A 15006-nucleotide genomic window follows, 5' to 3' on the forward strand; every position below is an offset into this window, starting at 1 on the left:
TTGGGTAAATGTTTACCAGTCTAGTATTTTTTGAAAATTTTGATACAAAAATAAATTCTGTAGAGCTTGCATGGTTATTTACTGCCAGCTTTAGGAAGTTAATTTTAAATGGCTAATTTGCAAAATAGATTTAATTTTGAAGTTATTGGTTTGATATTAGGGATATTGGTGTTTAATGGATGAGTAGAAATAGAAAATGGTTTATATAGGCATGAAAATGACATGAGTTAACTAATTCTTTAGTGAGTAATAGTGCAAGGTTTGGGGTTATTTATGTTCTTGGAACAGAGTTTATAATACCAGAAAGTATTCAGCATAATATATGTTCTGTGTATCCTAATACATGTAGTGTGTTTTAGGGAATGTGGATTTCCTTCCATTTTGGAAATTTTTCCAGTAAGTCAGCGCCTGCCATGAATGAGGAATACCGATTCCTTGGAACTGCATTTCTCTGGTCTTAACATCTTCTGACCCTTAATAAACACACAAGTCATCTATTCCCAACCCATGTGATGAGCTTCCGAAATCTCAGAGAGTGATGTGAAGCACAGGTCCTGCATGGCTACAATAGGCAGCTTTGAATAAGCACTTGTATTCACTAACTAATTGAATCTATTTATATAATGTAAAACTATCTTATCTTAAAGTCTGGTCAGAAAATTGCAAACTGTCTTAAGATGGTGTGTGGTGAGCAAACCTTTTCCCCTTAGCTAGAGCAGGAGGGCTGACTGAACGCATTGGTCCAGATTGCTGGCACGTGAAGCAAACTATGACAAATCTGAACTTTCAGCTGTGATGTTTGATCTGAGAGGGTTGCTTTTTTGAGAGCATTTATTCAATAGCTTTGTGATCGTTGGACCATATTCTTAGTTTGTGACGTTAGGACTATCTAAATGAAGGGTGCAATCTGTGTACATAACAGGAACGTTTCTCATTTCAAGGAAATGGTAGGAACATTAAAGTGCCTTCTGCTTTTTCTGTGTTTTCATTATTTAATGCGAGGCATTAAAGTTACGGAGAACGTGACATCTGATAATGGAATAAGATGTTTATGAGCTTTAGGTCAGGTCTTGGTTAAGTTTCTAAAAGATGTATGATAACTTCAAATGATATTTATATCACATTGTCTAGAAATTGTATTATAAGACTCTCATTACATTATTACACTAAAAATTGGAAATATTCTGAAAATAGTAATTTTGGAATATAATATAAAAATGTACTTACTTTTTCTCATACCTTTTGTGTGCTTCAAAACTGAAGAAAGTCTATTTTGAGACTCGTGCAATTAGTATGCTGTGTCATGTCATTTTGTCTGATTAAGTGGAGAATTTCTGTAATTGCTTGGATGAATCCCACACACACTGGTGAAAGCAGCATACACATTTAAAATATACTAATTTGTGTCTTACTCATTTAAAAAATGGGCTTTATATAGGCAGGGTTCAGTCTGCAGTGGAAAGATTAGGATCGGCGAATCATTTTTTGCCTAAAAATATTTGCGTGGTAAAAATATCCCTAGCTGTCACTGTTCTCGCACTTCCCATATAATAATTATCCATAATGGTAAGCTGATTTCATGCTTAAGGCTGCAGTTCAGCAATGCACTTGAAGTCATGCATGACTTGCATAATACTGGATCATTCCCTCTGTTTAAAAGGTGTAATTCATGTGCTTGAGTCAGACACACATTTAAGTACCTTGTTGAATTATTGGCTGTGTGGAAATTGTTTTTCTTCTCAATATAATGAAATTTGGAACTGGAAATTACCTTCTGTACATGCCTTTAGCATTTTTTTTCTGAGTTGTGCCAACATCAGTTGTTGATCACTTCAATATTTGTGAGTTTGCAGCTATCCAGACAATTGAATTATTTTGTATTCATCTTTATATACCTCTCAACTACCTTTTCCATTTACGTTTAAAATTAGCCTTTTGCCAGCATTGTTATTGTTTAAAGAATAGCAATGCAAAATGTGGTTGTCCAGAGAATTAGTCTCAATTTAATGTGAATAAATACAAGTTTAAATGTTATATGAGGTGTAACATAAATTTTGAAGTGTAATTTTAATCTATATATGTAGCTATTTCTATATGTATTTACTTTGTCTTCTGTATTTTAATATTTTCCAGACAAGTATAAAAGAAGGATTACTACTGAAGCAAACCAGCTCTTTTCAAAGGTGGAAAAAGCGTTATTTCAAACTTCGAGGTCGTACACTTTATTATGCTAAGGATTCAAAGGTAATTGTATGTTGTTAGTATCTAATGCCATACACATGTAACTTAATTTTGTTTAGATTTATAAGTTCAATAATAAAAATAATAAACAATGATTTGTTTGTGGTTGTTTTTTAAAAGAACTTCTGTATATAAGATGTAGTGGGTTAAATTAACCTTACTAAGGGATATTGGTAATTTCTGTTGTTTTTTTTAAAATGAACTTTATCACAGTAATTTTAACCTTTTTGGCTATTCAGACAAATAATAAACTCATTTTAAGGAGTTGGGGATTCTTTTGGGGGAATGGCTCTCAGAAAGTTAAAGAAGTAAAAACTGCATAATGCTTAGAAGTTATCCCTCAAACTGAATTCTATTAAATCTTCTAGTCTGATACCCATATTACTGTTGAAGGAGTAAAAATAGTTATGTGAAACCAAGATAGGCTGATTTTCTGCCAAAACTGATATATAAGGGAAAAAGCTGTTTCCCATCAATTGAATTTTATTTGGTGGGAAAGCTGGAGGTGAGCAGAGGGGAATACTTGTCTTTTTTTTTGAAAGGCATTTCCTCCCTCCCCTCAAGGCCAGGACTGAAGCATTTTGGCTTGTTGGGCTGACTCAGATTGTGCTGTTCCATTGCAGTGGGTGTTATTTTCCTTTACTCTGTGGGGTTGGGGCATCTCATGAGAGCTGTAGGTGAGGTGCTTCAGGTCTCTGTCATCTTCTATAGCCTGGCCTTCTCAATAAAACTCTTTCTAAGGCATAGAGATCTCTCTTTCTAGGACTAAAGGACTGTAATTGCATGCTGCACAGTTGTGTGTCTGTAATGAATCAAAAAAAGTATCATCATTCCAGTGAGTCCAGTGCTGAAGTTACATCTGTTGTCTCACCTCTCTGCACTTGGTGCTACCACAAGCAGTTTATATAGAGAATAAACATGGCAGATAAAAGCTTTGAGAAGGGCAACGTCAACTCACAATATGATGCTGAGCTGTTTTGAAAATGTGAGCCTACACTGTTAGATGAGGAATATGGGCTATTTGCACACTCTGGGTATATGTTCTTGCTGTTTTGGGAGCCATGGAACTGTTGGAGTGTGTCCAGAGAAGGATCTTGAAGATGATCACAGGGCTGGAGCACTTCTCTTATGAAGACAGGTTGAAATAGCTGGGGTTATTCAGCCTGGAGAAGAGCAGGCTCTGGGCACCTTATAGCAGACTTCCAGTACCTACAGGGGCTAGAAGGGAACTGGGACTTTCGAAAAGTGCATGTAGTGATAGGACAAGGGAGAATGGCTTTAAACTGAAAGAGGAGAGATTTGGATATTAGATTCAAGGAAAAAATTCTTGACATTGAGGTTGGTGAGACACTGGAACAGGTTGCCCAGAGAAGGTGTGGATGCTCTATCCTTGCAAGTGTTCAAGGCCAGGTTGGATGGACCTTTGAGCAATCTGGACCATGGGAGGAGGGCTTGGAACTAGGTGATCCTTAAGGTCCCTTCCAGCCAAAACCATTCTGTGATTCTGTAACAAAGATGAGAAAAGAAGGTGTTATGAGTAAGCAATACTCATAACAATAAAGTGCAAATACTCTGTAAAGTTGAATCCAGACATGGTGGAACTCCCCCACCGTGGATTCTCCCTCCCATGGCATGGAAGATGAAAAATATTATAGGGCTAAAAAAAGAAGCATTTTTGTTCGTGTTCCCTTCTATGCTTCAAAACCCATCATGTGCATAACAGAACCTAATTAATACTTTGCCAGAGGCTGGGGTGTTTACAGTAGACATATATTTATCTTGTTGGAGCATCAAACAAAGGAGTGGAAGGGATCTCTTCAGGCCCTTGAGCTCCATTTTCTGGTATGGGTACTGTATCATAGGTTTCTTCAGGAATTTAGAGTTCTATCCTAATACTGATGAATTAATTTATGTTTTACTAAGTGTGAATCTCATTCCTGTGACACCACATTTATGCTACACAGTAGAGACCCTAAAGCTGCATTTTTTAAAGAAACCCTTCTGTTAAAAGAGATTTTACAATATAATTTTGGAGCCATTTTTCATGCTCTCATGTACCCTTAGATAGCAAACAGGACTGTATTTAGGGGCCAGCTATGAAGGATATGAAATCATCAGTGTGTTCTATTTTTTCACTGTGGTTTTTTTTTTTCTATTTTTATTTTCTAACTGGAATGGAAACAATGGAATTAAAGCACATATTGTGAGCATACCTGAAAGTGGACTCAGACTTAATTTAATGCTTCTATGTTCTTTATCACAGTCTCTAATATTTGATGAAGTTGACCTGTCAGATGCCAGCGTAGCTGAATCGAGCACAAAAAATGTCAACAACAGCTTCACGGTATGGAACAATTTTAATACTGTTCTTGAAAGCTATTACTAAGAAAATCAAGAATCCTCTCAATTGCTTATTTTCCTCCATTTGGAAATAAAATGTCTTTTATTTGGAAATGGTATAATGTATGAGAACAGTATCACATCAACTATAGAACATTTTGTTTCAGTGATTTTTTTAGCAGAAGTGTCAGATAACAGTTGCTTCAAAAGATGATGATATAAGGAATTAAAAATACAGCAAGATTCAGTATTAGTACTTTCATAGTACTTACTAGTACAGCTTGGGTTTGTGATGTCATTTTTCTTTGAGGTGACATGCTCAATTAAATCAAATGTAATTGTGTTTTTGTTTTAATTTCTTATCATAACGGTTTTGATTTTCCGTCATATTGAAGTGTATTTTTTTTTTTCATTGCCAATCAAAGCCCTGTGTATTTCCAAGTAATGTGGAAAAGCTGTCCTTACAATCATGCCTTGATTCTTATACTGGTGTAAAAAACATAGTGTTCAATAATTCCTGTTTCTGTAAGTTTACAGGTGTGTTTTACATTTATTGTTCAAATGCTTTGTTAGAACTAAGTGATAATGTCTGACAAAGTTGATTCTCAGGTAAGCTGATTCTTAACCTCTGGAAAAGTAAATTTTTTGAACAAGAATTAGTTATGAAGAACACCATGGGTAAAGTTGACCTTCTAAAGGTCTTGACTTGTCCCACTGACTGCAATGACATCCTTTTTCTTAACCTGCATATCCTATTGTTCTCTATTAAAGTGTTGATTTTCCATTTTCCTGAGAATTTTAATTCCACATGTGGTCTATATTACCAGTCTTGGTTTTTCTTCTCCAAGGCAGTCAAACACAAACCTCATGAAAGCTTTGTAGGTCTTCCTTACTCTAGTACCTCCCAGGCAGCTACTGAAGTACTCAGAGCGCTTCAAAGATGTGCTCGTGTTGACCTGGAAAGTCTGGCATGTTGTATAAATCTAAGCTTCTTTACTGATCAAGAATTCAGTTAAAAAGAGTACTTTGACCCAAGGTCTCAGATCAGGTGATGGCTGTGTAAGGTACCAGCTTGTTTTTGTAAAGGTTCTCTTGTCTAGAAGCTCTGTTCTTCAGAAATGTGCCATGTTTGGGGTTTTTTTTCCCTGTTCTCTTTTTCCTTGTACAGTGTTTGGTGTTTTGGTATTGTTTATAATCCTTTAGACCCATTCAGTATCTCATTCTTCATCAAAAGCATGATTCTAGTATCTAGACTTCTGGAGAAGACAGTAGTGAAAAAAGAAATCTCAGGGGCTACAGCTTTAACAGCTGACATTTATTTTCATGTCCTGGGTAATTTAGGGCAAACAGTGTTTTCTCTAAGGAGTCTACAAATTCATTTTGAAAAATTATTTGGATTTAAGGCTCTCCTGTATTGAAGACTGTGATCTGATTCGACTGAGAAATATCATAATAGTCGTCATCTTGCTTAATCTTTTGGTATCTTCCTTTGTGTTTGCCTAACCCAGTATCCCAGCAACATAGTTCCGTGAAGTACATCTCTGACCTCGCCTGCACTGGGTTGGATTCGGGATTGGGAGTGGAGTGGGTGGTTAGTGTTCGAGCAATACTCCTTATAAATAAAAAGAAACATTTCTTTTTGCTTTTTATTTTCTTCCATCTTAAAAAGATAATCTTTACCTTTCTTAAAATTATGAGGTTTTTTTAATTTATGTTCTAGATGCTCTGTTAGCATTCTCTTTGTTAAAAAAGCAAAAATTAAACCCTTAACTTTAGCCTTATCTAGTTAATGTCCTCCTCTTGTTTCTTTGTCCCAAGAGAGAATATTTTTAACACAAACTGACGTAGATGGAATATACACCAAATGACCATTTTTCCAGGAAAATACACCTTTAAATATTTTTTTTTTTTTTTTAAAAACAAATCTTTTTGTCATTTCACTTAAGTCCCTGCACTCCCCTCTACTTCCTACCTCCAGCTTGTAGAAGTTACTGGTTTACCCTCTTTTGCCCTTTCTAGTTTGTCTGTTTGGAGGCAGAGGGGTGTGTGTCAAGATTTTCCATACTCTTTTATGGATAAAACTCAAGCCCTAAAATTAGTCATAACACACAGATTTAAGGTTGAGTTTATTTGTAATGCACAAGTTTGTAGAATATTTTATGTAACTAAATATCACTGTTTATTCACCAGAATTACTTTTCCTTTCTTTGAGGTTAAGGGGAAAGTTGAGGTAAATAAATATCTGCCAATTAAAATGAGGAGCTGGTAAACTTAGATCATCTGTTTAATTTTTTTTCTTTATTGCTGATGATGTTACTTTTCAATGAACAATCAACTCACTTCTAGCAATTAGCTTCTAGTGCACAATCTTGCACTGGGATGCCTTTTAAGAGGTTATAGGTGTTTTGTAGTTCTGAGCATCCTCACCTAGAGGTTATTAGAGTCTTTACATAAGACACTCAGGGCCATATTCTTCATACTACCTTGTTAGGTACCAGTCTCCCAAGTCTATGAGAAGAGAAAAAGGTAACTTTTAGCTTAAGTTTCTACATTTGCCTTGTTTTTGATGATGAGGAACTGATGCATATTAACAAGGAAAAGAAAATCTGTAGGTGTTAACCATGCTGCCTTTCAGTTGTTAAGCCCACGTGATTCTATAAAATGCCCTGGGTTATTATAAATCTATCCTAGAGTCTCAAGTTATATGCACAGGCATCATGTGACAGCACCTGTATTTAATCCATCCAAACTCTTGTTTGAAACATTTAATTCAGTTATGGATTTATTGGTGGTAAATGTGATGGAAAATAATAATTTTATGGTAGAAATACTGTTTTGAGGCACTGCTTTGCACAGCTGGCTTTAGACATTTGATTTGGGTTAGGTCAACTTCTAGTGCATCTAGGAATTACATAAAGCCATAGACACTCATTTTCTTACTATAGGTGTATTCAGAAAAGTGAAAATTCTGGCTAGATTAATTCTGTTATTTAATTGCATCTGAGAGTAAAAGAGGAAATAATTTCACTGTCATTCTGGAAGGTGCCCTGCAGGAATATGAGAATTAACATACTGTATGATACTCAGGATGGGGATTCAGCTTGTTCTGACTTCAGTGTGGGTCTTGATGGGTTCATAGACTCCTAAATTTAGGTATCTAAGATAAGATTAATAGCTCTTTAAAGCATATTTCTCTGATTGCTCAGTTCAGTTTAGACTCCACTGATTAGTACCTAACTCTTCCTTAGCTACAATAGGAGCTTTGTCATCCAGGGCACCTAAAATGTAGAATATTGCTTTCAGCTCTCTGAATTAAGTGTTAAATCAAGGGCTTTTTGTTGAATATGCATCTTCTGAAAGTTGTCATCTTGAAAGGGAGGAAGCTGCAGTAGGCAGATCTGCTGTCCTGGAAAACCTATTGCGATTCTTAATAATTAGAAATTGGCTGGAAAGGAGACTTTATATTCCAGCTCATAACACTGATTACTAGGATTCTGGATATGCTTGCAAAAATGTCTAATATAATAATTTTTGATGATTTGTTGTTTTTAGCAATGCTACAGACCATATAGAGTCCTAATTATTTATTGTATGGAAAAATAATTCCTTGAAGAAAACTCTTAATGTGCTGGGCTTTGATAAAGTATTCTTACCTAATGTTATGACACCATGACAGCAGAAACCTGTAAACCATTTATTTGGCTTTTGCATTTTATATTTTTTATTACCTCCTTCTGATTTGACTAATTTCCAAGGTAAATAATATTTGTAAACATTTTTCTATACTCTTTCCTATACTTGCTGTTCTCCCAATTGTTATTCTGCAGCATCATCTTGTGTGTGAAGTGACATGTTTGACAGTCACTGAAGCGCAAGTCACAGACATTTGGGATTATTTTATAAATTAATGCTCATTTACACTGCTTATGGATCCCATGTTTTGTCTGTTTTCTGCAGCAGCAGCATGTTATGCATTTTTGTTACCTCTATATTGATACTAAGATTCTTTTTCTACTAATTTGGAGCTGTCTGTAATCCATAAATACTTTATCTATGCTTCTGTTGTTTTTCTGTGGTGTGTATTTCTTTGTTTTTACTAACACTGAACTTTTTCAAGTCACTGTACTGTGTGCGTAATACCTTACTTGGCTCACTTTGAAGTGCCTTGGAGATCAAGGGGGAAAGTAAGTAATCAAAATTTTGTGCTGCCTGTAAATGAATATTTATTGCTATATTGCAACTTTAGATTCCTCTTCCAGTTTAAGAATTACCCAGCAAAATTTCATCAGAGAATAGCAAGGTGCTTATTATCTATTAATCTTTTCTCATATTAAAAATTCCTGTTACCCTTCTTACTTTTTTACATCCCTTAACTATTCATCTCATTGCATGATTGGGAATAAAAATACTGAGTCTTTTCAGTTCAGTGACTGAACTAAACAGGATTACGGATCAGGCTGATGTTTTAACTTTTTTCAACAGAAGTACTTAATTTAGTTCAAATTGATCCCTTTAATTAATCCCTTCACAGGTTAATTTTTTCTAAAGTATTTTTTCATATTATATTAAAAAAAGACCCAAACAAAAAATGAATGTCGTTTCATTAAAGTTAGTCCCTGAATGTAATTTTTTTTACAAAACTTTGAAGTTTTTTTTTCTCTAATTTCCACTTTTTTTGTGAGATTTACCAGTTTGCTTTGACCTGAAAGTAAAGGATTCTGCCTAATATGATTTTACACAATCAAACAAACAAATCTGTATGCATTTGTCTGTGCTTTCCTTGATATTCTGTAGATTTGGATCCATTTTGAAAAAACTAAACGTCTGTATTTGCTCATTTTCCTTCGACCTATTATTTTTAGATAGTTAAGTTTTTTTATAGGTTAGTGAGGCCAAATAGTCTATTGAGGCAACTGTGCTTCAGGTGTGGTTAAAATTTGTATTGTTTTCTTCTAGTTTATATTGTTTTCTTCCAGACCTGATTACCTTATTTCCTATCCATATTTCTCAATGTAGCATATCCTATGTCTTGGCTGGGGATGTAAAGTTTATTGCCATATCATTTATGTGGAACCAGCTTAAAGGATAAAGTAATTCTTTTCATCTTTGAATCCTCCTGTACAGCTGCTGTTTTTAATGGGAGGTTGCCCAGTTGTACTGGAAACTCAATTCTTGCAGTTTGTCAGAATTTCAAGTTGAGTATTTCGATGGTCCTGAAAGGCGTATTGCATTCTAGAAGTTTATTTCAGTCCTGCTGCTTCTGACATCGGTTGACTCTCCACTTGTCATTGAGATTAGCTGCTTCTAATTGATTTTAGAGAATTAACTTTTAATATTCACTCTGGGCTTGGAAAACAGAATGTGTTGCCAAACTTTTACAGTATGTCTCCCAGATAGTGTTAAATTCTCTGGACTTGAACATATTTTGCTTGCTTTCTTGCCACTCAGATTTTTTCAGAGTTGTTTGAGACTTTTCTTTGGGGACTACAAGAACTTCAGGGAATGTGAGAACTGCTTAACTTCCCCCAACCCACATTAGGAGGAAATGAGAAGAGCTTTTTCCCAAAGGGATTTAAAACCTTTCATCTTTGGGTTTGGGCACTCCAGTCTTCTGCCTTTTCAAATATCAGAGACAAAGACAGATATTCCTAAAGCTGGGAATAATTATTCTAAAACTCAGGCTTTTTTTCCTTATTTAAATAACATCAATTTTCCTTATTTAAATAACATCAGTTTTATTACTCACTCTTGATTGGCCTAAAGTTCAGGGTCTTGTATTTTAAGTACAGAAAGCTTATGGATGCCAATGGAAGTATTTCTCTGCTGCTGTCTTACATGTTTACAAAATCCAATTTACTGCAGTTCTGTCTCAGTGGACATCAGGAGATGGTTTCTTTACTGATAACCTCAAACCTGTTTTTTTTCTAAGAGCCACTCACCTAAGGGTTACTCGGACTTTTTCTGGTCGTTCTGCTGCTTTTCTTTCACTTAATTCTTTAGTTTGGTGAAATCATCTTCCTACTCCTGTATTGGGACACTCCTGGGATCATGGGCTTAGCAACTACCCTTTGGTTTGTTTCAGACTTGAAGTGGATTCCCCTGGTTTCAGTTATTGCTAAGCAGACTTTTTTCACTGCCTTGTCTGTCACCTGGATAGAATAACCTTCCTTGTTTGCTCTGTAGCAATACTCTGGAGCACAGCTATCTGCAATTTTTTTTCTTTGTAAAAATCTATTTTGAGTAAGTGTCTATATATAGTCTCTGTTGATGTTCCCTTGAAGGGAGATATTCTTGCTTGACTTTTCCCTTTAATAAACCACAGGGACACAAAAGGAATGGGTTTGTGTTTGGAAACATGTTTCTGGTTTTTATCCTTTGAATGTGCAATAATCTCCTGGGTTTGGGTATGCTTTGAAATTTCCTTTGCATTCCAGTGGGTGTTGATGTTGTTAAGAGTATATATTGATGATAGTGGGAGTTCATACACATTTGCAGATGTCTTGTCTTTAAGTACCTTCCTCTGTGAGCTGAATCCCACTCTGAGAGGCACTGTGCTTTAAATTTTGCCCTTAGATTTTCAGAAGGGTCAGTGCATGGCACTGTTTCCAGATGGGAGAATGGCATATCCAGACATTCTCCGTGCCCTGTTTGCAGTCTAGCGCAGGCTGACAGAGCCCGGGGTCTCTTGTTATCTCCAGGAGGTAGAATATGGCTGAAAAATGGCTCAAGTTTCTGTGCTGGCTTCATCAGCATGACTCAGCTTTGCATGGGTAGCTAACTCTTGGGTTTTCCCTAGTTGTGAACTATCTGCTGCTTTATACAGATCGTGATTAGCCTTTAAGTGATGAAGGCTTTTTGATTCTCCCAGCTCTACCAATACTCAAACCACAGAAAGAGAAGGGAAGTGCTTTGTATTCCATTTTGTTCAATTTTCCGCTCAGGGTTGGTTTTTCTGTGTTTTTTTTTTTGTTTGTTTTGTTTTTGTTTTTGTTTTTGTTTTTTTTGTTTTGTTTTGTTTTGTTTTTTTCCAATATTCAGGTGGCTTAGAAACAAAACAAAAACTGAAATAGCAAATTAATATGCTGAGGAAAGGAAAAATTAGACAAAAGCAATTAGTGTGTGCTTGTGATGCACTTAGGGTTTTTTCCTCCATTTAGCACTTGCTCATTTTCTCTCCACCCTCTGACAGTGACAAAACAATATAATGAAGCTGAGTGCTCTTTGGGTAGCTTTGGGTGTGACTTTCAAATTTTAAGCTCATCTCTGACTTGATGCACTGACTCCCTTTCCCAAGAGTGTCTGTAGATGTTGAACCTTTAAGTTTCATTATGAAAAAGCAATAAAGCATTTCAGCTGTGAGGATAAAATCCATAGATGAATCGCTTGGGACTGATCTATTACAAGAAAGCTGAACACTTTTCAGAAGAGGAAGACAAGAGGATGCTTAAAAATATGACCATCCTGGACTATATTGTACATTTTTATTCTAGTTACATTTGCCTGGAGCTTGTTTTTCACAGATTTCATGCTTACCAGAATTTTTTTCAAAAATAGCTTGCAGAAAATTTCTGTTTTTCACTCATGAAGAGGTTGAGATGTGTGGAGAATAAACACTGAGGATTGCCAGATTTCATTCTTCCTGCAGTTTTATACTTAACCTATTCTCTGATGTTTCTTTCTGTTTTTGCTTTAAAAGTGATTAAAATACCTGGGGAAACCTTAGAAAGTATCCCTCACTGTAGTTCCTCTATACCAAATAATTTTATAAATAAAGTCACTGGTGTAAACTTTGACTAAATTTCCTGTTCCTAGTGAGTAAGGATCCCCGGCTTCGGGCAGCTGGATCGTGTTTAAACAGGCATTTGTTAATACAGACAAAAAAATAGTCACTTGCTGTTTTATTTTGTATACATTTGCACCTAATGCCACTAAATATATAACTAAGTGCTTTCCTGAAGGACAGAAGCCATCCCATCTGATAGATGTGTAATGAGCTGGTGAAGCCAAAGCTAAGGGCACAGCCGTGCTGAGTAATGGGCTTAACAAATCTTTATGTAAGGACTTTAAAGAAACATGCAGGCCTTAAACTATATATAGCAGTTTTCAGTTTACATTTACAAGAATGGCTTATTGGTTTAGCTATATTTAAATGCTGATATAAAATGAATTTCTAATTCTTCAATCCAAATTCATGGAACTTTCCTACCCTGCTTCTTGTAACTGTCTCTTTATAAAGTTATGCTTCTACAGGAATAACGTTTTTCTGTTAGAAGTTGGTTAGCATTGAATACATGAGGTCAGATCTGGGGAACTGGATTTCTGACAAATTGACCTTTGCTGGATCTTTTGCAGTTCAAGGCTGGACATGTTGTAACAGGATTACTTGATTTACACGGATTCTCTTTTCACAGAATCATGGAGTAATTTGGGGGTTGGAAGGGACTTCTGAAGGTCATCTGGTCTACCCTCTCTGCTGAAGCAGGGCCACCTAGACGAGGCTGCCCATGACCATGTCTAGACAGCTTTTCAGTATCACCAAGCAAGGAGACTTCACAATTGCCTTGAGCAACCTGTGCCAGTGCTCAGTCACCCTCATTGTAAAACAGTGTTTCCTAATGTTCACAGACAGCCTTCTGTCTTTCAGGTTGTGCCCATTGCCTCTTAACTTTTCACTGTGCACCACTGGAAAGAGCCTGGCTCTGTCCTCTGCACCTTCCCTTCAGGGATTTACATATGTAAGATCCCCCTGTGCCTTTTCCTCTTTAGGCTAAACAGTTCTAGCTCTCTCAGGCTCTCCTCACATGTCATATACTCTAGTTCCTTCATCATCCTTGTGGCCCTTCCCTGGACTGTCTACAGTATGTCCACGTATCTGTTGTACTGAGGAGCCCATAACTGGGCACAGCACTCCAGGTGAGGCCTCACCAGGGCTGAGTAGAGGGGCAGGTTCACCTCCCTGGAACTGCAGCCTGGAATACCAGTGGCCTACTTTGCTGCAAGGGGACATAGCTGGCTTATGTTCAATTTGTTATGCACAGGACCCCAGGTCCTTTTCTGCCAAGTTGCTTTCCAGCTGGGTGTCCCTCAGGATACACTGATGCCTGGGGTTGTTCCTTCCCAGGGGCAGGACTTTAGACTTCTCCTTGTTGAACTTACTGAGTTTCCTGTCAGCTGGTTTCTCCAGCTTGTTGAAATCCCTGTGGATGGCAGTGTGACCCTTTAATGTATCAGCCACTCCTCCCCAGTTTTCTGTCATCAATGAACTTGCGGAGGGTACACTCTGCCACACCACCCATATGATTGATGAAGATATTAAACAGTACTGGAGCCAGTGTTGACCTTTGGGGTACACTGCTATTCACTGGCTTCCAACTAGGCTTTGTGCCCTGATCACCACCCTTTGGGCCCAGCCATTTAAGCAATTTTCAACCCATCTCACAGTCTGCTCATCCAGCCTATACTTCATCAGCCTCTCTGTGAGAATCTTAAGGAATAGTGCTAAAAACATTACTGAAGGCAAGGTGGATGATAACCACAGATTATCAGGTTGGTCAAGCATGACTTCCCCTTGGTGAATGAATCCATGCTTACTACTCCCAGTTACTTTCTTGTCCATATGCCCAATTGTATTCTGGAAGATGCTCCTTCATTTTTGTTTGATGTATAAGATAAGGCCACCTGAATTACCCAGGCTGGATTCTACTGCAGAATAAAGTCACAGTAGATCTTTTACCTTTTTTCAGTGGAATAACCATTTTTGTCCTGCCTTCTATCTAAGCCCACTTGTTCTGGTGTACTGGTGCAGGAGATGCTGTGTGGGACTAACCTTTTTGTTTCCCCTCGTAAGAGTTTTTACTGTGGGGACCAAAACCACACATTACTTCAATAATTGTAAGCTTGGCAATGGTGAAATAGGAGAAGGCCAGAAAAAAGAGGGAAGCAACATTTTAGTGAAGTAGACAGAGCTAATTGTTCTGATTATAAATTCTGCATTGTACTCAGGCAAATATAATAGCCATTTATTATTTGCCTCGCTTTTAAATCCTCCTTTCTCTGTGTAATTTATACTTTTGCCTGGCTTGACTCATCTTGAAAAATAATTGTGACGATTCACCATAAAGCACCAACTAACTACACCTTTGACGGTGACAGTACTGTTATAATTTATGTAGTATCTGGAATCCAAGAAATTATAAGCACTGTAGAAAGCTGTCCAACTGTTAGCACTGTGATTTTTCAGACAACTTCTGGTAGGTATGGGAGCATCGATGATCCCAGCAGTCTACCCCCACCACTGTGGTAGAGGTGCATTTACTCAACACATTCGTATGGACCCACCTGCACAAGGACAGGGGAATGGAGGGGCAGACAGAAAGCAAAGGAGGCATGACGTGTTATCCTAGTATTTGCCAGTACTGACTCAGC

The 15006-nt window shown here is 37.0% G+C and overlaps 1 protein-coding gene across 3 annotated transcripts in view; it reads left to right on the forward strand.

Moving 5' to 3' along the window:
- The window catches only part of DGKH (diacylglycerol kinase eta), a 170024-nt gene that overhangs the window by 85469 nt on the left and 69549 nt on the right, over positions 1-15006 (forward strand). For all 3 annotated transcript variants that reach the window (XM_027674297.1, XM_027674298.1, XM_027674299.1), the window contains exons 3-4: positions 2134-2244; positions 4505-4585. In XM_027674297.1, coding sequence (XP_027530098.1) covers positions 2134-2244; positions 4505-4585 — 192 coding nt within the window. The remainder of the gene's footprint in view (positions 1-2133; positions 2245-4504; positions 4586-15006) is intronic.

Source organism: Neopelma chrysocephalum, unplaced genomic scaffold, assembly GCF_003984885.1.
Source record: "Neopelma chrysocephalum unplaced genomic scaffold, ASM398488v2 Primary Assembly neopelma1_25, whole genome shotgun sequence".
Lineage (NCBI taxonomy): Eukaryota > Metazoa > Chordata > Aves > Passeriformes > Pipridae > Neopelma > Neopelma chrysocephalum.